This window comes from Podarcis pityusensis, assembly GCF_964106645.2.
Source record: "Podarcis pityusensis genome assembly, chromosome: 9".
In the NCBI taxonomy this organism is placed as follows: Eukaryota; Metazoa; Chordata; class Lepidosauria; order Squamata; family Lacertidae; genus Podarcis; species Podarcis pityusensis.
The window spans coordinates 3,438,836-3,459,495 of record NC_138034.1 but is presented as its reverse complement, the minus strand read 5'-3'; the positions used below and the strand labels follow the sequence as shown (position 1 = coordinate 3,459,495).

At 42.5% G+C, this 20,660-nt stretch overlaps 1 protein-coding gene across 1 annotated transcript; it reads left to right on the top strand.

Annotated features, from left to right (window-relative positions):
- Window positions 1-5,214: 5,214 nt before the first annotated feature.
- HS3ST1 (heparan sulfate-glucosamine 3-sulfotransferase 1) lies at window positions 5,215-17,058 on the top strand. The gene is made up of 2 exons (XM_081021477.1): window positions 5,215-5,397; window positions 15,253-17,058. The coding sequence occupies exon 2, from the start codon at window positions 15,367-15,369 to the stop codon at window positions 16,291-16,293; it is 927 nt and encodes a 308-aa protein (XP_080877603.1). The 5' UTR covers window positions 5,215-5,397; window positions 15,253-15,366; the 3' UTR covers window positions 16,294-17,058.
- The last annotated feature ends 3,602 nt before the right edge of the window (window positions 17,059-20,660 follow it).

Here is a 20,660-nt window from a genome sequence, read left to right as displayed (position 1 = left end):
TACTTAACCCGAGGTACCACTGTATGGGAGAGACATAGCTCAGAAAAATAATCAATTTCCTTTTTTAAATCCCTGCTGCAATAAGGCTGGGCAGATCTCTCCCATGTTTTAATAAGCAGGAATTTTGTTAGTGTAGACACTGGATGCAAAGTGGTGTTCTGCTATACAGAAGTTGAGGAAGAGATGGACAGCCTCAGGTTGTTCTTTTAGAGCACTTCCCAAAGATGCCATTTCTGCAGCACTGGATTGAACAAGGAAGTGGCAGCCTCAGACCACTGGTCCAGTTAGAACAAATCATAGTTAAAAATCAATGTAGTCACAGATCTATTATATTTTATTGAACATTAAGGATACATCACAAAATGGAAGAGAGATTTTCACACAGATACATAAACAGAAATGTGGCAATGTATGTGGAAACAGAGAAACATGTATACAGCTGCTATGTCTTTAAAATAAAACTGTTAATATGACTCCAGGCACTGTTAAAATTACAGCAAAACCATTTAAGTGGGAGGGGGATGTGATGAATGCTGGTGAAAATGTAAAAAGGCTAAGAGGTATTGGAAACAAATTCTAACTTCAAGAAGTGGAATGCTTGATGAGAAATTATCTCTTGAGTCCAATATGGTTTTGTAAATGTAGTTCAAATGCACGTGACTTAGGATAAAGAGATACTTCTCAGCTAACTGTGGAAGCTTGAACTGCTTGTGTCAAATACTAAAAAAGCAAACAAATCAGATACTAGCCCTGTTCAGATGTTCAAAGAGCATGTGAGTACATGAAGACATGGGACACTCAGGCACATATGATGCCCCCATCTCCAATGTTGGGATACTGCCAGGGAGATAAAGTCCATCAAGGCCCCCAAGCCGTCTGCTGGGATCACTTCTCTTTCCCAGATTTTTTCAATGAGCTTGTGAAGTTGTTGTGTAAGTTCAGTTCCACCCACTTTGAAGATTTCGGCAGGTCCACTGGCTTTGTTGTTTTTCATTTGGTTAACAGCTGTACACAACACTCCCAGATTTGGAGATAATGCAAGCTCATCTCTAACTTGTTTTTGAGGACCATCTATGGGTCAAATCATGGCATATGCCCCCTACGCTCAGCAGATGGTACCACACTTCTGAAAGATAAAGAAGCTATTGCACTGCGCTGGAAAGAACACTGCCAACATCTCCTTATGTATCCTAGTACTCCTTACAGATAGGTAGCCGTGTTGGTCTGCCATAGTCAAAATAAAAAAAATCCTTCCAGTAGCACCTTTAAGACCAACTAAGTTAGTTCTTGGTATGAGCTTTCGTGTGCAAGCACACTTCTTCAGATACCTAGTACTCCTGTTATCATACAGGGGTAAACTTTTTAGACTTTTGTATTATTGCACTGATCTCTCTCTCATGACCTTTGTCTGTCATGTAATTTGTTGACTACGTATAAATCATTTTACTTATGCTGCAAATATAGGAACAACACTACATTCCTGTGCTATAACAACTACAACAATAATAATTCATTTCTTGTTCACTTGATTCAGTTCAGCAACTCCGCACATCTTTTCCCTTAAACTACCTCAAATGATCACTGAATTGAAAGTATCAGGATAATTACTGATTAATCTTTTATTTATATAATTAATTGTGATACAGGGATTTGTTTATGTGTCTGTTATGTGTCACTACGTGTTATGGTAAGTACCTAAAGAGCTGTTTCAGGTTTTTCCTAGAAGAATGTTTTATTAAAAAATAAAAACAAACAGTGGACCACCTTGATGCCACATTTTAATCTGCTGTTAAAATTCCTATCAATTTCAGAATTAGTTTTCCATGTGGAATGGGGTGGCGGCGGTGGCTGTTTAATAAAAACCTGTTTTCCAGAGTTTTCAGCTGACGTCTTGTGTAATTGATGAGTAAATGTGTGAGTGGAATTTGGGTGGGGCGTGAAAGAAGGAGAGAGCCATGATGAACCCAATGTGTGCTGACAGTAGAACTCATGAAGGCTTCTACATTTGATTTCACAAAACTAAAAAGGTACCGGTATGTAACAGCACATATGTGCATTGTATAAAGCAGTGCAAAATTAAATCTTGATGTGATGGCACGAGGCTTCCATTTTACACTGTGATTTACTCAATGTGCACATCTATTAGAATACATCAGTAATGCCTTGAGGGCAGAGGAATGCAAGCTGAAAGAAATGCAGGTGGCAAACAGTATAAGAGCAGCAGGTTAGATGAAAACCAGAAATAAAAATCAGAAATGTGCAGTGTTGGAACAATATCAGGTAATTTGGGACCCAAAGAAGAAATTCCAAAGGGTATTGTTTTATAAAAATCCTTCATATTGTTCAAAAGTTGATGTTCATTCATTATTAATGTTAACACCATGAAGAAAACGTGATATGATGCAGATTGAATCTAATCAGAATCTTTATTTGTTTAGAAGTATTCCTACTTCACTTAATATTTTAAAGCTTTATTAAGCAGTATGGTGCTTCAAAGTGACACACATGGCTCTTTGCAAGCCCTACATAGTGCCCAATGTCCCAATGATCATCACCTGACATCAATGTGATGCCGGGTGATTGACAGGTGTGAGGCCTCATCTATCAAATCTGGACCAAATCTGGGCCCAATCTGCATAGAGGAGATAAATATCTGGGCTCCTGGTTAGATGAGGGTCCCTATCCCTAATCTAAGTGATCTTAAAAGGTCTATGTGGATATGCATACAAAATGGGTCTACACTTACTGATACTGCTTTTTCAAACTGATAGGGTAAACAAGACAGAGATCTTTTCTTCTCAGTTATAATACTTTTACTCTAGTTGTAATCAGCAAATTTTTTATTCAGCACCAAAAGGAAAATTTTCCCACTAGTTTTGTTTCTATTAAGCTTGAATTTTAAAAATTTTGCACAAAAATGTATGTGTGGCATGTTTTCAATAACCTAAATTTGGGTAAAATATTACATATTTTTTGTTATAAGGTTGTAGGCCCAAATCTCTTCTCTAAAACCACAAAGTTTGCCCTTGTTTTCAAGACAACTCAAGATTCACATCAAGGAGTTCAATCACGAAAACACACTTGGCAGACATAAATTTCAGTCAGTTTCAACACAACAGTTGAAGAGAAATCGTGAACTTGACACTTTCCTCAGTTGTACCTAAAACTAAATTGTCAGGAAATGGAACAAATATAGTTCAGGAACATGCCATTTTTAAATGCTGTATAATTGAAGCAAACCCAGATTTGGAAAAATAACAACTGTCTCTGGATATTTGTTGATGCTGCCACCCTTAACTGCTTGCCAGGTTTTATTCATCATACTTTCCTCCTTTGCACCTCAATCCTAAACACATTTGTTATAAAAAGGAGAACATACTGTTTTCAGCTGAAATCTTTTCCAGATAAGCATGTTTAGGTCTGCAAATTTACAACAGTTGCTATGGATAGAAAATAATAACAATGTATTGAGTCTCAATAGGTGCAAAAGAAGCAACTTTTAAAATATACTTTAACTGAGTGCAATCCACTCTTGCCTTAATTGTTGGCCACCTGGATTCAGTAGGAATAAGAGCTGCTGATATTCCTGATGGCAGAAAGCATAGCTTCCAAAAATGGATCTGAGCCTAAACAGATGCTAGTATGTGGCTTTCACATGATGGCTAACTGACAAGGAATGCTATTCAACAGACCTGGTAATTCAAACTATGGCTTACTGGGACCATACAAATACATAGGCTCCAGAACATGGATAGGTAAACTAAGGCCCGGGGGCCGGATCCGGCCCAATCGCCTTCTCAATCCAGCCCGTGGAGGGTCCAGGAACCAGCATGTTTTTACAGGAGTAGAATGTGTCCTTTATTTAAAATGTATCTCTGGGTTATTTGTGAGGCATAGGAATTCGTTCATTTCCCCCCCTTCAAAATATAGTCCAGCCCCAGACAAGGTCTGAGGGACAGTGACCAGGCCCCTGCTGAAAAAGTTTGCTGACCCCTGCAGGAGATTAGCTTGTGACTCTTTTGCTTTCCTCCACCACCATGTCATTTCCACCCCTGCGCTGTGCAGCTACGCCAAGGTTTGGCTTAGTGTGTCATCTGAATTCAGGCTCCTGGTTAAGCTCTCTCCTTAAGGTTTGTTCTTGTCTGCAGCTCATGGCTCAGCACATCCTCTGCCAAACCTACTTACAATGAAAAGGAGAGAGTTGTATGTTCTCAGCATACTAGTGACAACGCACTTCAAAACTGTGGGTGCCCCCACTCAGTGGTTTCATGAACTCTGCAGAACTCCAGACTCAGGGCTCCATGAGGCTGACCAACAGGCCCCCCAGCACCACTGCTTGTGGGCAGGTCTGAATCCGACCTGTAACTGATCCAGAATATCACTTCCTCCAAGAGCATTTGGATCTGATTGGCTCCTCCAGAACCTTGCCTAGGAAGAGGCGTGTGGGAACCAGCCTAGAATTTTAAAGACTGTCCCCATCCAAAGAGGGCTTCTTTTAAGGGAAATGGTGTCCCCGCCACCTCTTTTCATGTGGCTGGGGAACATTTGATCTGTTCAAGAGGGACTAAGAGTCTCCTTGATGCAGCTGGTCCTCTTCTCTCCTCTTACAAGCCAGGAGGACACGGATACAAGTGACTGCAGCAGTCAGAAGGCCCTGAGGATGCCCTGAGGAGAGCTAGGTCTGGACTAAGGGGAGCTGAGACGGCACAGCTGCCATGGAAGAGCTGCAGCAGCGCCAGCTAAGGGAGCCTTCTCTGCTTCTCCGTTCCTGCCAAGGCTTCTTCGGGGATTCTTGTTCCGCACCCGTGGCTGGGCGGACCCGGCTCTGAGGGGGCGAGAAGGAGCCGTGCTGTACACACGGCTTTACCACGAAGCGGGCTGAACGACGCTTCTCCAGAGCGAACCAGGCCTGGAGCCGGGAACCCGCCTTGGGGTTTACGCCGAAGGAGGAGAGGCTTCACCTCAGCCCGTCCCAGCGGGAGGGGCCGCTAAAGATCTCCCCCGGCCCCTCCCGCCCCTCCGCGGCCTCTTCCGGAAGCGGCGCCCCACCCCGCGAGGAGCAGCCGGCGCCGGGAGCCGGGCGAGGCGGGCAGCAGCGGGCGCGCGCTCGCCGGCCCCCGAGCGCCTCCTCCGCCTCCTCCCCCGCCGCCCGCCTGGTCCCGCCCCTCCGGGATGAGCCCGCCCGCCCGCCTGGCACTGGGGCTCTCGCTGCCGACGCGTCCGGCTCGCTTTCGCCTACCTGGCCAGTCGCGCGCGCGCCACACACCAGCAGCCGCTTCGCCTCTTGCGCGAGTCCGGCCGCCTCGGGAGCCGATGGCGCAGAAGGAGCCGCGCGGCCCCTCAGCTCGCCGGAGCCCGACACGCGGGACGGGACGCGCCTCTTGCTTCCTGCCCCAGGTAAGGGCTTGCCGGGCAGGGAACTGGGCGAAGTTCGCCCCAGCTAGCGGGAGCGGGGAACTAGGCTGGTCTCGGTGTGCCCCATACACGGCGAAGGGGAGGTGAAGGCTGGCGGTTCGGATGCGTTACGGAGACATTAACAACTCCCTGAACCTCACCCCCCCTCCCCAAATACCACTAAGGGCAGCGTGAGGCGGAACAGGAGGGCTGGGCTGTGAGGGAATAAGGTGCGACTTGGAGTGGAGCGAAGAGCCGGCTTTGGTTTTTGCCGAACACCAGCCGGCAGCACGCGGGGTGCGAGGAGCGCGAGCCGACCGAGAGCTCGGAGGAGACCCGCTGGCGGCGGCTCGGCGGAGATCACTTTTCGCCGGAGCACCTGCGTGCTCGGCTGGGCGCGCGCCAGACTGGACTGCTGCTGCTGCGGGGCGCGCGCTCGCTCGCGGCTTCCTCTGGCCCGCGGGGGGTTTTCCCCGGCCCCGATCTCTCCTGCGCTTGACCCCCTCCCCGCCCCCCTTGTAAGGGCTAGAAGGGAGCCCGATGATGCAAGAGGGGAGAGCGAGACTCGCTCCGTAACAGGTTCACAAGAGAGAGCTGGTCGCCTTGGACAGGTGTATGAAACGGAAATTGCCACCAAACCGCCTTCTCCGGAACTCTGAAAAAGCCCTGGCATTTGCACAGCAGTTTTAGAACATTCCGAATGCCCCACAGAAACGCTCTAATTGCAATCCCTACCGGGTAAATCAGTACTGCTGAAACGAGGGTGGTTTGCCTGATGGTGAGTTTTTGGCAGAGGTAAGGTTAGAATTGGAGAACTTTCTGATTCCCAGCTTGCAGCACAATCCTAACCATTTGTACTCAGAAATAAGTCCTATAACTATGGGTGGGGTGTTTTTCTCCCAGGTAAATGGGGTTAGGATTGCAGCCATTGTCCCTTAGTAGCGAAGTTTGGAGTCCTTTGGCTTTCTTAGATGTTCAAGTGGTGTGTAGTGGCAGCGGACAGCCACTTAGATATTTCTTTGTGTCAAAAAGGAAGCTCTGTCCTTTATCCCCTTTGAAGAGAAACAGCCTATGCGTATCAGCATATTTGAAAAATAGCTGAGTTGGACTGTAGTCGCAAGAAAAGGAGAGTGTGGTGCCGCCTTAGCAAGGAACTATCAACTTAATGAATTAGTTGTGCAGTTACGAGCTTTTCAAGCAGGAGTCCATTCTTTCGGGCCACAGGTATGGACAGATACATTCACATTCCCACATACTGGAAGGTAGTAGTCCATGTGAGTGAGAATAAATTCAGAAATGCTATACTTTGGGTGTTTTTCAGATGTATGCCTCAGATCTATGACCCAGCCAGGGCCCTTTTAAGGTGGCTGGGTTCGGTCTTAAGAGTTCCCATCCCAAAGGAGCTCTTCCTTAGTCCATGAACTTGCTTGGTGATACTGCTGTCTTAGTTCTGTTATGTTTGGCAGTCTCCATGCTGCAAATCCATCCTAAGCATATGCTGGTGGTTTTCTTCATTGCCTTCATGAGAGAACACAGTATTCTGAAGATGACAGAAGGTGAATTTCACACTCATCTTTTCACAAGCAGATGAATACAGCACCAAAAATTGTTATACAGAAATGAAACATGGCAAACCTGTTGTCTCAGTAGCCAAAGATTGAGTCTTTCAGTACTATATATATTTTCTTAAATTCTGTTTGGCTTAGCTTTCGCTATGTCCCCATGTTATGTATCTACATATGAGTGTTTGTTCAGATATGAATTTAAACTCTATGATGCAGCTGTGTAACAGGATATAATGTCAACTTGCTTTAGGTCCAGTTAAGGCATTATTGCAATGGCAGACAAACAGTAAAAATCCTGGCCTCTAGCTCCGTTTTAACATCCATAATGAATAGAATGTCAGATAATCTGGGATCACCCTAACTAATATGTTACCACCATCTCTAGCATCAGTCTCCTGATGATGATATGTGATGTTAACAACAGTATTTGCATAGCATCATCTGTTCTAGCCTTTCAAACAAAACAAAGTCTGAGAAGCATTTTTATGTATTATTTTGTCAGCCACCATACTGCTGATAGTGGGCATTGGATAGTGCTGAAGTACCCTTTATCTGGTCCTCAGTCTGGGTGACATTTTTTGCACGTTATTCTTTCATTACGTTCTCTTAACCACAACCAGGTGTTCATGAATTCTCCTCTGCAGAGGTGCCCACATTGACACTAAGAGACAGATAGATTTGGGAACCCTGTGTTTCTCTTATGTGTAAATCCACCAACTACAGCAGAGTGCTATTTTACACATAGAAGATGTGTAAACTTATGGTTAAAGGATTTGGGGTTTGGGTGCTAGGAATCTGAGAGTCACTGCAGTAGTGCAAGTTTCGATGGGTCAGTAGTCTGAGTCTGTAACAGGCACCCTTATTAGATGCCAATGTATGCAATATTTGTGAGGTCCTTGTTTTAATATAGCTAGTGTGCTTTTTTCTCTGTGAAGAAGAAATACTTCTATTTGATTGTTTGTTTTATTTTTTAAAGAAACAACATTATTTGCTAACTTTTAAAAATGGCTCCAAGGATGAGTATCACCTTTTTGTCTTTTTTCATTTTATTTATTACATTTCTATCCTCCCTCCAATGACCTCAGGGTAGTGTACATTGTTCCTTCAGTTTACCTTTACAACAACCCTGTGGGGTAGGCTAAGCGATGGTGACTGGCCCAAGTGAGCTTCATGATCCAGTTTGGCACACTAACCACAGCATTACACCAGCTCTTTTAAACTAATGCTCTCTGTGTCTTTCCTCACAGAGGTAATAGCAGCAGGTGTAGTGAGATTATATGGGGAGGAAAGGAGGAGCACTGATAATCTCAGAACACTTCTCTGGTTTCCAAAGTGTCAGCGTGGTGCTGATAATTCATTTCGAACAAATTTTAGATGAAAGCTCCTCCGCCCTTAGTCTGTCCCGCAGACATGATATTCATTTGTCAGTTTGCCTTCACTAAGTTCCAATTAATTCAGGGAGATGCCTTTCACACATATATTTATGATTAAAATGTTAATGTTGTACTTCACAACTTGGTTCTCGTTCACAAATATGATTGGATCTTTCTGTAAAAAAAAATTAAAAGAACACTTAGGATAAAACGTATAAGTTGAGTGGAGGGGGGAAAGTCATGTTTTTGAAAAAATATTGTTGAGATGAGAAGCTAAGGAAAGCCTGTATTTTGGGACTTTTGCAGTACTGAAGTCAAGAGCATACTGCAATATCCCAGACTTATTCTTAATGGGCTAAAAAATGTAAACTGTATAAAATGTAAAAGATGGCATGATTGGAATCTTGCATATAAGAGCATTTAATAAATGTAGGCTCTTAATGGTACTACTGCATAGGATATGTCTTATGTACCATTGCAGATGGGACCATAGCTGTTGGGAGGCTGTGCTAAAACAACATAGGGACATTCTGGTCTTAAGTGTGTTTTTCCTTAGGGCAGCCATAAAATGTCAGTGCTGGGACTTGTGAAACTCCTCAAATAGTAAATAGCCAAGGCTGTTTCAGACTTTAGCAGCAGCAAATCTGGATTTGCAACCATATAGAAAGTTGACAATATGTGGCTAATCCTGGCTTTCTGCCCTGTATTGTACACTGAGGTGACTCAAATGCAAAATCAAAACTTAATTTTACATGAGCCTGGCTGTTCCCATCTCCCTTTGAGTACAGTCATTCCCTACTTCCTTTCCTTATTTGAGGCAAAGCACAGTTTGCTGTTTCAAGTGAATTAGCAAGCAATGGATTGTCCTGCTCTACAACTAGCACTGGAAATCAGGCTCATGCACATGTCCCTAACCCATGATTTGGTGTTACATCTGAACCAGCTCATTGTTGGTCATGTTCACACCAGGATGTTATCAAGGTCCAGGCTGTTGGCACACTACACTAATTTTACACCAGCTTCATTCACTACTACTTGGTTTCTAGGTTTGATTTTAAGTGCAAAAAGCAACCTAGTCCTAGGTCACCAACTTTTTTGGACCCAAAGGAATATCTGGAATTTTGAGGGAAGTGCCATGACCACCAATCTCCTGGTTACTCCTCTCTTTCCAACTGCCTTCCCCACACCCCAAAAAGGACAGAAAGTTCAGACACACAATGCTTTTCCATGGGGTCTAGGTAGAAGCCAGATCTAGTAGAATTAAAATGGATCCCTTTGAATTCACAGGATTTCTACAAATTCACCATCATATTAAAGCTCTCATTGGTGACTGCAAAATGCACTGTAAAAATGGAAGATCCTGTACTGTACTGTACTGTACTGTACTGTAGACAATACTGTACTGATCCTCAGTCTCTGAAAGTGTTGACTTCTTTATTTTATTGTTGTCCTTTGTGGCTGAAATGGAGGGGAGACAAGTATCCAATCAAACTAGAATGGGGAAAGTGGGATATGAATAATAAACATGCTAACTTTTCTGTATTTTATCCTGCCTTGATAGTTTGTTGTATTACACTATTTTATGGTTTTCTGTAAGCTGCCTTGTAAAAAAACACATTGCATAAATGATGTTATAAATATGTCAAACATCTTATGCACCTATAATGTAATATGTGCAGCAGTTCTTGGTGACAAACACAGATTTGCCACTGCAGAACTTCTGAAGTGACCCTTAGAAATAAGTCTAATTGCTTTTTGTGGAGACTGTTTCCACATCTCTTGCCTTTGTGCCCTGCCTGCTAGCATCTTAGAAGTATATGGTTGGCCACCATGGGATACAGGCTGTTAGGACTGATGGCCTCTGGGCCAGATTGAGCTGGTCTCTTCTTATTCTCTTAACTTATACACTTACAGCAACCAGGGAGTTCCTTCCTAACTAATTAGCCTTCTCATGGGTACAACTGAAAAAAACTGTCGGACAAAATACTCTTGATTCTCGAAATGATTGGGTTGTATCCATTATTGGAGAAGTGGAGTTTGGCTCATGCAATACAACTTCCCCTTCTTGAGTTTCCCCAGTGCACACACCCCAAATCTCTTCCAGAGAGTCCCCAGTGCTGTGAAACACATTTGGAGGTGCATGGCAGGAGGAGAGGAAGGGGAAATTCCATTGTGCAAGTGGAAGTGTGTTGTATGAGTGGAACAGCATTGTTGGATACAACCCAATGTCTCCTACTGTTCATTTCAAGAGCAGTTCTCTCTGAAAGTACTTTTTGTGTTGGTTGTACTGCAAGTTCTATTTTTCTGCTGGCAGGGTTTTGAAACCACAAATAGTCCAATTCCGAAGTGTTCTCTTGAATGTTTTAAATATAGAAAGTATGGATTTCTGAATAAAACATGTCATACCAAACAAAATCTGCTAGTTGTTTGTTCTATTTTATTCCTTGAGAAGATAATAATTTACAAGAATCTGCATTTCTAAATGGGTCCCAATAAAAATACCATAATTTACAGCAACTTGTAATTATATAGGAAACAAATAAGCTATATTTTGCATATATCTTGTTTATCATGTCCTAGCAGTTGCACAAACAGCTGGCATTTGTATATATTTTCTTGCATAGGAAGAAAGTTAATATTTGAATTAAATAGAACAAACCAGTTTGGCACACATACCAATAACCCAGTTAAGCCAAACTGTAGTTAAGCCAAATGTCTGTTCAGGATCGGACAGCGCTTACTGGACAGTCTTGCTACTACTGCTTCCCTACATTATTCAGGCAAACAACAACAACAATTGTACCCTGTCCATATGACTGGGTTGCCCCAGCCACTCTGGGCGACTTCCAATGGATATAAAAACTTAATAAAACATTAAAAACCTCCCTATATAGGGCTGCCTTCAGATGTCTTTTAAAAGGCAAATAGTATATTTCCTGGATCTCTGATGGGAGGGTTTTTCACAGGGACCACTACCAAGAAGGCTCTGTGCCTGGTTTCCTGTAACCACTTCTCACGGAGCATTGATCTGCATTCCTGATGATGTCACTGGGGTTTAATATACAGTACAATGAACAATACTCAGTTCTGTTTGATGGAGTGGTAATCTTATTGCACCACTGCATTGTCTGAATGTGGACACCACAGTTGCATTCACAAAGACATATGTGATACCTTAAAGTACATTTCCCCACCCAATTGCATTTTCTGCCCAAGTTAACACCAGAACTAAGTGTGATGATGAAACACACACACACTTAAATTAAAAATCACACGAAGTTCCATTGCAAAAGGAACTTAATTCAGATTCATTTCATGCAAAAATGATAGGAACTACTTTGAGATGCTGTTCAGAAATTATTGAATTAATTCCATGAATTGGTTCGTTTCAAGTACTGGTTTTGAAACTGATAAGCAATATAAATGAAGCTGGTATCTGTCTCCATTTGAAAGAGCCTAAACAAATATGATCCACAACACTGACATGATTTACAACCCAGTTAAGCACATCATTTTTAAACTGATTTTGCCCTGTACGTTTTGAAAGGATTGGATTGGATTATATCCATGTACTTCATTTTGCATATCCAAAGCCCCTTCCTGGGTTTCATTGCACAGAAGCAGATCCAGAATGGGGCTCTGCTTGGTAGGAAGCGTGCATGGTCTCTGTGTGGGAAGAGGGCATGGGTTGCAATTGGTAAAATCTGCTCCCCTTGAAAAAAGAAAAGACAAAAGTGATCAGGGCAAGCATTTACTCAAAAATCCTAAACAATACTCCTGACTTGCATCGTTCAGTTTTCCCAGAAGGGTGACTGCTCTTCATTCTCATGAGGAAAAGGCAAACTGCTGTGTCCTCAGAAGAGGCCTGCTGGATCCAGCATCCTGCTTCCTGGATGCCTGTTGGAAACCTTGAAGTGGGCCAAGATTGAAGGCATTTGCTCTTGTCCTGCTTTTGCTTCCCAGAAGCTGGTATTACTAGCTAGCATTACTGCCACTGAACCTGGCGGTTTCATAGAGATATCATGGCCATAAATTTGTGTCATTAATTCTTGAGCCTTGCCACCCCAAAGGCGATGCAGTTTTGTGTATAATCATAGTTTTGCCATGATCCTCTTTTTATTTTGTCAGATTTCTGTATGTGAAATGCCTGTTGATATTATGCAAAGCTGAGGAAGCAAATTTTTGTTAGATGTGCAGTTGTTTTGTTAGATGCACAATTGTCTCTGCAATGGGGAAAAATGAGAGAATGAGAGTTCGAGAAAAAGTGTGGCAAAGGTTAAAGGAATATTTAAGAATGTTTTTGATCTCTTAAAAACCAGAAACATATTTAAAATATTAATGGACTGTTCTGTGTATGCTTTTTCTGAACATCCCAATCAGCATCATATGCAAGCACATATTAGTGGCATTTTCAATAGCTTTCCACAAGAAACCTTTATAGTTATTAATTATAACACCCCAGAGGACAGGATCACACTTCAAAACGACCTTGACAGATTAGAGAACTGGGCAAAAACAAACAAGATGAATTTTAACAGGGAGAAATGTAAAGTATTGCACTTGGGCAAAAAAAGTGAGAGGCACAAATACAAGATGGGGGACACCTGGCTTGAGAGCAGTACATGTGAAAAGGATCTAGGAGTCTTGGTTGACCACAAACTTGACATGAGCCAACAGTGTGACGCGGCAGCTAAAAAAGCCAATGCAATTCTGGGCTGCATCAATAGGAGTATAGCATCTAGATCAAGGGAAGTAATAGTGCCACTGTATTCTGCTCTGGTCCGACCTCACCTGGAGTACTGTGTCCAGTTCTGGGTACCACAGTTCAAGAAGGACACTGACAAACTGGAATGTGTCCAGAGGAGGGCAACCAAAATGGTCAAAGGCCTGGAAACGATGCCTTATGAGGAACGGCTAAGGGAGCTGGGCATGTTTAGCCTGGAGAAGAGGAGGTTAAGGGGTGATATGATAGCCATGTTCAAATATATAAAAGGATGTCACATAGAGGAGGGAGAAAGGTTGTTTTCTGCTGCTCCAGAGAAGCGGACACGGAGCAATGGATCCAAACTACAAGAAAGAAGATTCCACCTAAACATTAGGAAGAACTTCCTGACAGTAAGAGCTGTTCGACAGTGGAATTTGCTGCCAAGGAGTGTGGTGGAGTCTCCTTCTTTGGAGGTCTTTAAGCAGAGGCTTGACAACCATATGTCAGGAGTGCTCTGATGGTGTTTCCTGCTTGGCAGGGGGTTGGACTCGATGGCCCTTGTGGTCTCTTCCAACTCTATGATTCTATGATTCTATGTGCTTATGCTGTGTGAAGTAGTTCCTTTCATCCAGCCTGACCTGACCAACATTCACCAGTGTACCCATTGCTGGAGAACATGAGTGGGATGAATGCTGTTGTGCTCATGTTCTGCTGATGGACTTCCCTTAAGCATCTGGTTGTCCACTGCAGGAATGCTAGACCAGATAGGCCTCTAGTCTGATCCAGCGTGGCTTTTCTTATTTTCTTAACATTTGTTTTGCCAGAGTTTGTGTTTCTTTTTTGAACTCCTCATTTGGGGAAAGGTTCTGCGTTCTCAGGAAAGTCTTAATACCTTTTTTTTTAGCCTTGTTGACTCAGCTTGTTAACCATGCTTGCATTCTCTTCAGGTTGATAGTACCTTTCCTACATCTCTGTGGTATGTGTTCTAGCCAAGCTTCATTTTTCTGATTTTTAACTAACTTGCAAGCATTTTGGAGCAACTTGACCCCCTTGACTTTCCCTTTCAGCTACGTATTTACTTCATTGTTGTTCTTCTTAGAAGTTTCATCTTTTGAAGTCAAACGTGATTGTGCTGGGCTTTCTTAGGAATTTTCCATTTACACAAATGCTCAGTTCCACTGCTCTGACACTTTACTGTGTGGAATCCCTTATGGAAGTGTATTGAAGAACTCACAAAAATACATTCCATGCTACCTACCCTGGGCATGGGGCATTTTCTCCATCCTATCTCTCGCTTATCCTTAATGAAGAAAGTCATGTTAATCTTGATTTCTTAAATGCTTGTTAAGCACCTTTATACATAGCCTTACATATACTGTAGATTCATATATCATTTCTGAAGCAGCAGAATTACTGCCCTAGATGTTAACATCTGGTAAAACTGCCAGTGGTTTTTGAATGGAATATGAAGATGGGCACAAGCAGTTTGTTAACAATGCAGTAGCTATTTAAAGATGCATTGTATTGAGACGTAGTTACCTCTAGTACTGGACACACAGGGTTCTCAGCATTACTAGTGTTTCTCCAGTCATTTGAAAATCCATGGAAGTGAGTATCTGGCAGTGCTGGGTTTCAGCAGTGCTGCTGCTGAAAGCGCCAAGAGATTGTGTTGCCTTGTGGTTACGGCCACCACAACAAAAGCTTTCAAGTGACTTCTTTCCCCCTAAAAATTCATTTTTTAATGAAAGTTGGTAGAGATCCATTTTTCCCATGTCCAACACTTCTGGAAATGTTTTACTTCTAAATATGTAACAATACTCTTAGCTGTGTTTGGTGCAGCAGATTAACATGGCTATCCCTCTGCATGTTATATTTTCCATTTGGGTTCCCAAAGACCCAAAGATACAATAGGCAAGCTACTTGTGTTCACCTTGTACTTGTGTTCATATTAAATGTTTGTGAGAATACAGGCACAGAGCAGATTTGCTTCTTGTAGCTGTGATCCTCACGAAAGACCTGAAATGGAAATTATGATATTCTAAATGTGTAGTAAATACCATATATTTCTCCCAGGGGTGGTTGAATATTCATAAGTACAAATAAGTTAGAGAAAACCTCTTAGTTCTTATGCTCAAGTAAAAATAATACTGAGCACAGGTGCAATATTTGAACTGACATTTATAACCTGCTTTTTTCTTTTCTTTTATGTTCCTAGTGAATAATCTGCTTAAGAAATACATTTTTGCGGAAAAAGAGGACCTCAGCTTCCTAGTGATGTTCTCTTCATGTCCTGTTTGCTGGTAGTGCAAGAGAAGACTGGACCTTTGTCATGGCTGTTTTTCTGCTGGGAGCAGCACTGCTTTTTGTTCAACCTCAGGCAGTTCCTTCCAGGTCTGCTGCCAGTTTTAAAGCTGAGGCTGCTACTCAGAAAGAGCCCTTTAGGAAAGGTGACCTCAAAGAGAGCATCCACCTCAATGGGACACTCCAGCGGCTTCCACAAACTATCATCATTGGTGTACGGAAAGGTGGAACAAGAGCTTTACTAGAGATGCTAAGCCTCCATCCGGATATGGCAGCAGCAGAAAGCGAAGTCCACTTCTTTGACTGGGAAGAGCATTATTCAAATGGATTGCAGTGGTATGTGAGCCAAATGCCATTCTCGTACCCATACCAGATAACAGTGGAGAAAACTCCAGCATATTTCACTTCACCAAAAGTGCCTGAAAGAGTTTATAGAATGAACAAACTTATCCGATTGCTCCTTATCTTACGAGACCCAACAGAGAGAGTGCTGTCGGACTATACGCAAGTGTTTTTTAATCACATGCAAAAACATAAGCTATATCCCTCCATTGAAGAATTCCTGGTTAAGGATGGTGAACTCAACGTCAACTACAAAGCGATAAACAGGAGCTTGTATTATTTTCACATGCAAAACTGGCTGAAATATTTTCCTCTGGATCACATTCACATTGTTGATGGGGATAAGTTAATCAAAGATCCTTTCCCAGAGATAGTCAAAGTAGAAAGGTTTCTAAATCTCTCACCTCAGATAAATGCTTCAAACTTTTACTTCAATAAAACAAAAGGCTTTTACTGCTTAAGGGACAGTGGCAGGGATAGGTGTTTACATGAGTCGAAAGGAAGAGCACACCCCAAAGTAGATCCAATTTTACTTGAAAAGCTACACGGATATTTTCGTGAACCTAATCAGAAATTCTTTCAGCTTGTTGGCAGAACATTTGACTGGCACTGAGTGTGGTCCTAAGTTATAGAGACAAGCATCTGGTGTGCCTAAATGCTCCAGGGCACATTTAGAAAAGGAGGGCATTGACGATATAATTTATTTGTAAAATCTATGAATTACGTCTGTACAATATTAGAGTCATAATTGCCATGTAAGCTAGTAATATTTTTCTACTTGTTAAATTAAACAGAAACACTTTTTGTAATGTTTTTCATAGTTAACACTGTATTTATGTCTATATGAGAAAAAAACCTATTTCATGAAAGAAAGTATCTTGAGATTATGTGGATATAAAATACATACATTTTAAAATGCAATATCTGCTTCCCATTTCCCCAACTCCAAGGTCTCAATGACACTTCATATGATCTTCATTAGGGTGGTATCACAGTAATTTAGAAAAATTTTAACCAATCTTACAAAAAAATCATTTTACTGTAGTAGTATCATGGTTATCAAATGGTTATCAAAGCTTTTCATCATGAGATTCCCAGGCCTAAGAAGCAAATGGTTGACTCTATGGGCAAGCACATTTAAATGAGGAGAAGCCACGGGCAGAGCTTGCTGCTCTCAAAGGCAAAGGATTTGGTCTCTCAGTGGACTGTTGTATCCTGAAGCAAAGTGAGCAGAGGAAACACAATCATCTGCAAAAATGGAAGTTTTGTGGTTGGCAATAAGAAGATGGACAGCACTCTCAGAGTATATGGCCACAGCTTTATTTATCATTACACTCATGTCAAAGCATAAGATGGAATAAAATGGTCAGTTAACTAAGCTCTTAGCTAGCATGGGTATGGGACTGGCTTTCCATGTAAAAATTGTTTCTAGGTGGTCTTCTCACACCTGAGCACACTGCCTAAGGGAAGGTTTGTGCCCACAATTCAGTGAAGAAATGTCCTGACCTCACAGTTCCCTAAAATTTTTATGATGGTAACCTAGACACATCCAGCCTGGTGACTCTGTTTACAGGTGAGCCCCTTGCCCTGTATCTTAACACCCTAGCACAGCCACAACCATGGATGACAATCTACACACACACATGCTCACCTGCATCCTACTTCTCTCCTCCAATACCTTTATCTATATGTCTGTGACTAGATTCTGCAGGTACACATCACATCCTTTGGAACAAAGGTAAATTCTGCCCCCCCCACACACACACACACGGCAGAGGTGAATGCTGTATCCGAGCTGTCTCAGAGACATGTGCCAGTCCACCACAAAATTGTGTGCCCTTTTGTATTCCTGTAGAGCATGTTAATATCTGGGTTTCCTAGCCCTCTGCCAAACCTTTGGGATTATCTTTTGCTGTATGGCAAATATGCCTGGAAACAGTATGGCAATGGTCTGAAAATCAAAGTGACCATGGTAGCCAATGTCACACATGATACCTTAACTAATGGTGCAATCCTAATCATGTCCAGTCCTACCCATGCCAGGTACAGGGGCTTAGGACTGCAGCCTAAGTTATTTCCCTACAAGTGCACGAGCAATGCTTTACAGTGGCATTCAAAGCTTCCTCACTCCATTCCTCCATTTATCAAAGCACTTGAAGCTGCCCAGGTGGCCAAGGCCTAAATTGGGGGCCCTGTTCACTGGAAGTTGGGTGGTTTTCTGCCCAGAAGAGGGGGGCATACTGCCCAAAATGCACACCCTCGTGGGATAAGGGGCCTGGAAAAAGAGAGGCTCAGTAAGAGTCAGTGGCCTACCCTGTTTATTCACCACATCCTTTGGCCACAACTTGGTCCCATTGCTTGGCATCTCTTTCTGCCAAGAGCATTAATGGCTGGTGTTCTCAGTCCAGCCACCATTGCAGCCCAAATACAGAAAGAGTGTGCTGGAAACTTGCCCTGTGATAGAATAGTGCCTATATGTTTTTCCTCCTATCTTAGGTTTACAATTGTTATAAACTTCCTCTTGGAAGAAAAGAAAAAAGCTGGGGATTTGGTTTATCCTGGGAGTGTATCTGGTATATCCCTGGACACCCATGTGCTCAGCTGAGGTCAAATAGCTAAGCAGTCATGCAATGTGCACAACTACATGGCTGTCCAGGCATTGCAGATCTCACAGTAGCCTCCTGGCCCTTCCACACTCATCAGGCAAAGGAGTCCAAGCCCACAGCAAAGACTGGCTGCAGTTAATGCCTCCCTGTGCCATCTCAACAGTATTTGGGCAACAACTTCCCTCTCCTTAGCAGACAAATACTTCTTAGCAGATACTCAATATACTCAAATCCTCCTTAGCAGACTGTGAAGTGTTTTGGTCTCACTAGGTGAAGCACTCAGTGCCAGCAATGCATCCAGGATTGGCTACCCCTCACCCTTATTTCTTGGAGCTTCTGTAGACAAGGAAGTCTCACCAGACTGCCAAGTCTTCACAAATAGCCTGCCTGTTCACCAGGCACTCTCACTGCAGGCATTGCTACAGGTTTGAATGAGAGCTTACTTACTGGCACAAGGTCAATTATTCAACCTTGAATGGGGAGGCAGAATGCTCTGCTACTCATGCTGCCCCAGTTAATAAATGGCCAGGTTGGCTCAGCTATGATCAATCCCAGCAGGGTGAATAATCAAGGGGGAACTAGTTTTTCCTAGAGCAATTATGTATGACTTGTGCAGAGATCTGCCTCAGGTTTTAAGAAGTGTGACTTTATATAAAATGGTGTAAACCTGCAGATTTCCTTTCATAGCCATGTGGAATCTTTGACAGGCTATCTATTTTTTGGAACACAACCTGCAATTAATGGCTTAAGGCATGCATTTCATTTTAATATTTACTTCAACCATATGTATATAAATATGAACAACCATGATTTTTCTTCATCTGGTACATTTCTTCAATCCTTTGGTTGGTTGGGTTAGATGCTGCAGTTTATTCCAGCACATTTCTCCTTTATCTGAAAGAGACCAGTCCATACATTGCTGAATCTCAGTCATTGCAAATAATCTACAGTATATTATGCTAAAGGAAGCCAATAAGAGAGATCTGCGTGTGCACAGAAAAAGATGTGAGTAAAGCTTTGTTGAAGCACTAATTAGTAGTGATAGTTTTTAGTTTTATTATTATGGTTCTAATTCATGCACCGGACAGGATATGACAGTATTGGCCCTTCATATATATTATGATGTCACCTTCATATATACACCAGGAAACAGCTACTAGAAAGCTCATATTTTCTGTTGGCTGATTCCTTTCAGATAACACTCTGCAAGCAAAATATCTACCATATTTTCATTAAATCTGGGGAACAGAAACTGGCTTTTGGATCAAATCTGGCCCATGAGCTACCAACCAGCAACCTCTGTTCTAAGTTATTATGCACATGCTTATTGTTAAAAGGGTTAGACCATGCCCTTTCCCAAAGAAATCTAAAGCAAACTGAGAATGGAGGAGTAAAAAGAAATAAGTCATATAAGGACTGTGCAAATTAAAACACGTAATCAGTATTTATCAGCTTGACAGCTACAGGTGCCCCTGCTCAGCTGCAGCACGCCAGGTAACATTTGCATGGCTATAAGATGAACATCTGTATAGCAAAGAAAAAGTTCTGGAGTTCCTGTTTTCTCTAATGCCACAATGCATATTTCGACTGCACCATCGTCCATTTGCATGGGGTCCTTGCCACCTTCTTTGCTTCAGGAAATACGGAACTGTAGGCAGGTACATTGTCTCAGTCAACAGTATCTAAGAACCAGGAATGGATAATGAACAAAAAGAGGAGAGGAAACGATTGTATAGAGTAGAAGGTAACTCAACCATGTTGGGCCAAATGGCACCCATGGCACTCTCTTGTTGACTCCATTTACTGTACTTCTAGGGAGCTTTTGAAGTGATCACAATTGTTGTTGGGTGCCTAAATTATTTTTTTCAAACCTGTACTTGTATTATTTAACGTATCCAGAATCTAGGGATTGCCCCAATGGATAATTCAAGAGGGGACTATCTGGTCACTACATATATACATATACATATACATATACATATCAGTAAATTCTTAATCTTCTGTCCTTTTCGGCACAGCACGACTAAGAAATGGAACTCATGTGAACAAGACTGTGTAGATGAAGGACTGGGGCCACTGTAGACAAATGCAAGCTTGGTTTCTAATGACTCCTACTGAGTTTAGATAAATCAGCTCCAGTCTTCTGAGGCAGGGAATTGTGTCCTGCACGATGTCCTCAAATACACCCTTTTATTTTCTCCCATATGAGTGAGCGGCTACTATTTGCTGTCGAACAACAGGCTGCAGTCACTTTTGGGGTGGGGACAAAACTTTTCCACCTCGATCCTTGACACTGAAATATGAACTTTCATTTGGCATAAAGGATCTTGTAGCAGCGGAGTCTCCCTCCACCACATGGGTGATAATGGCAAGT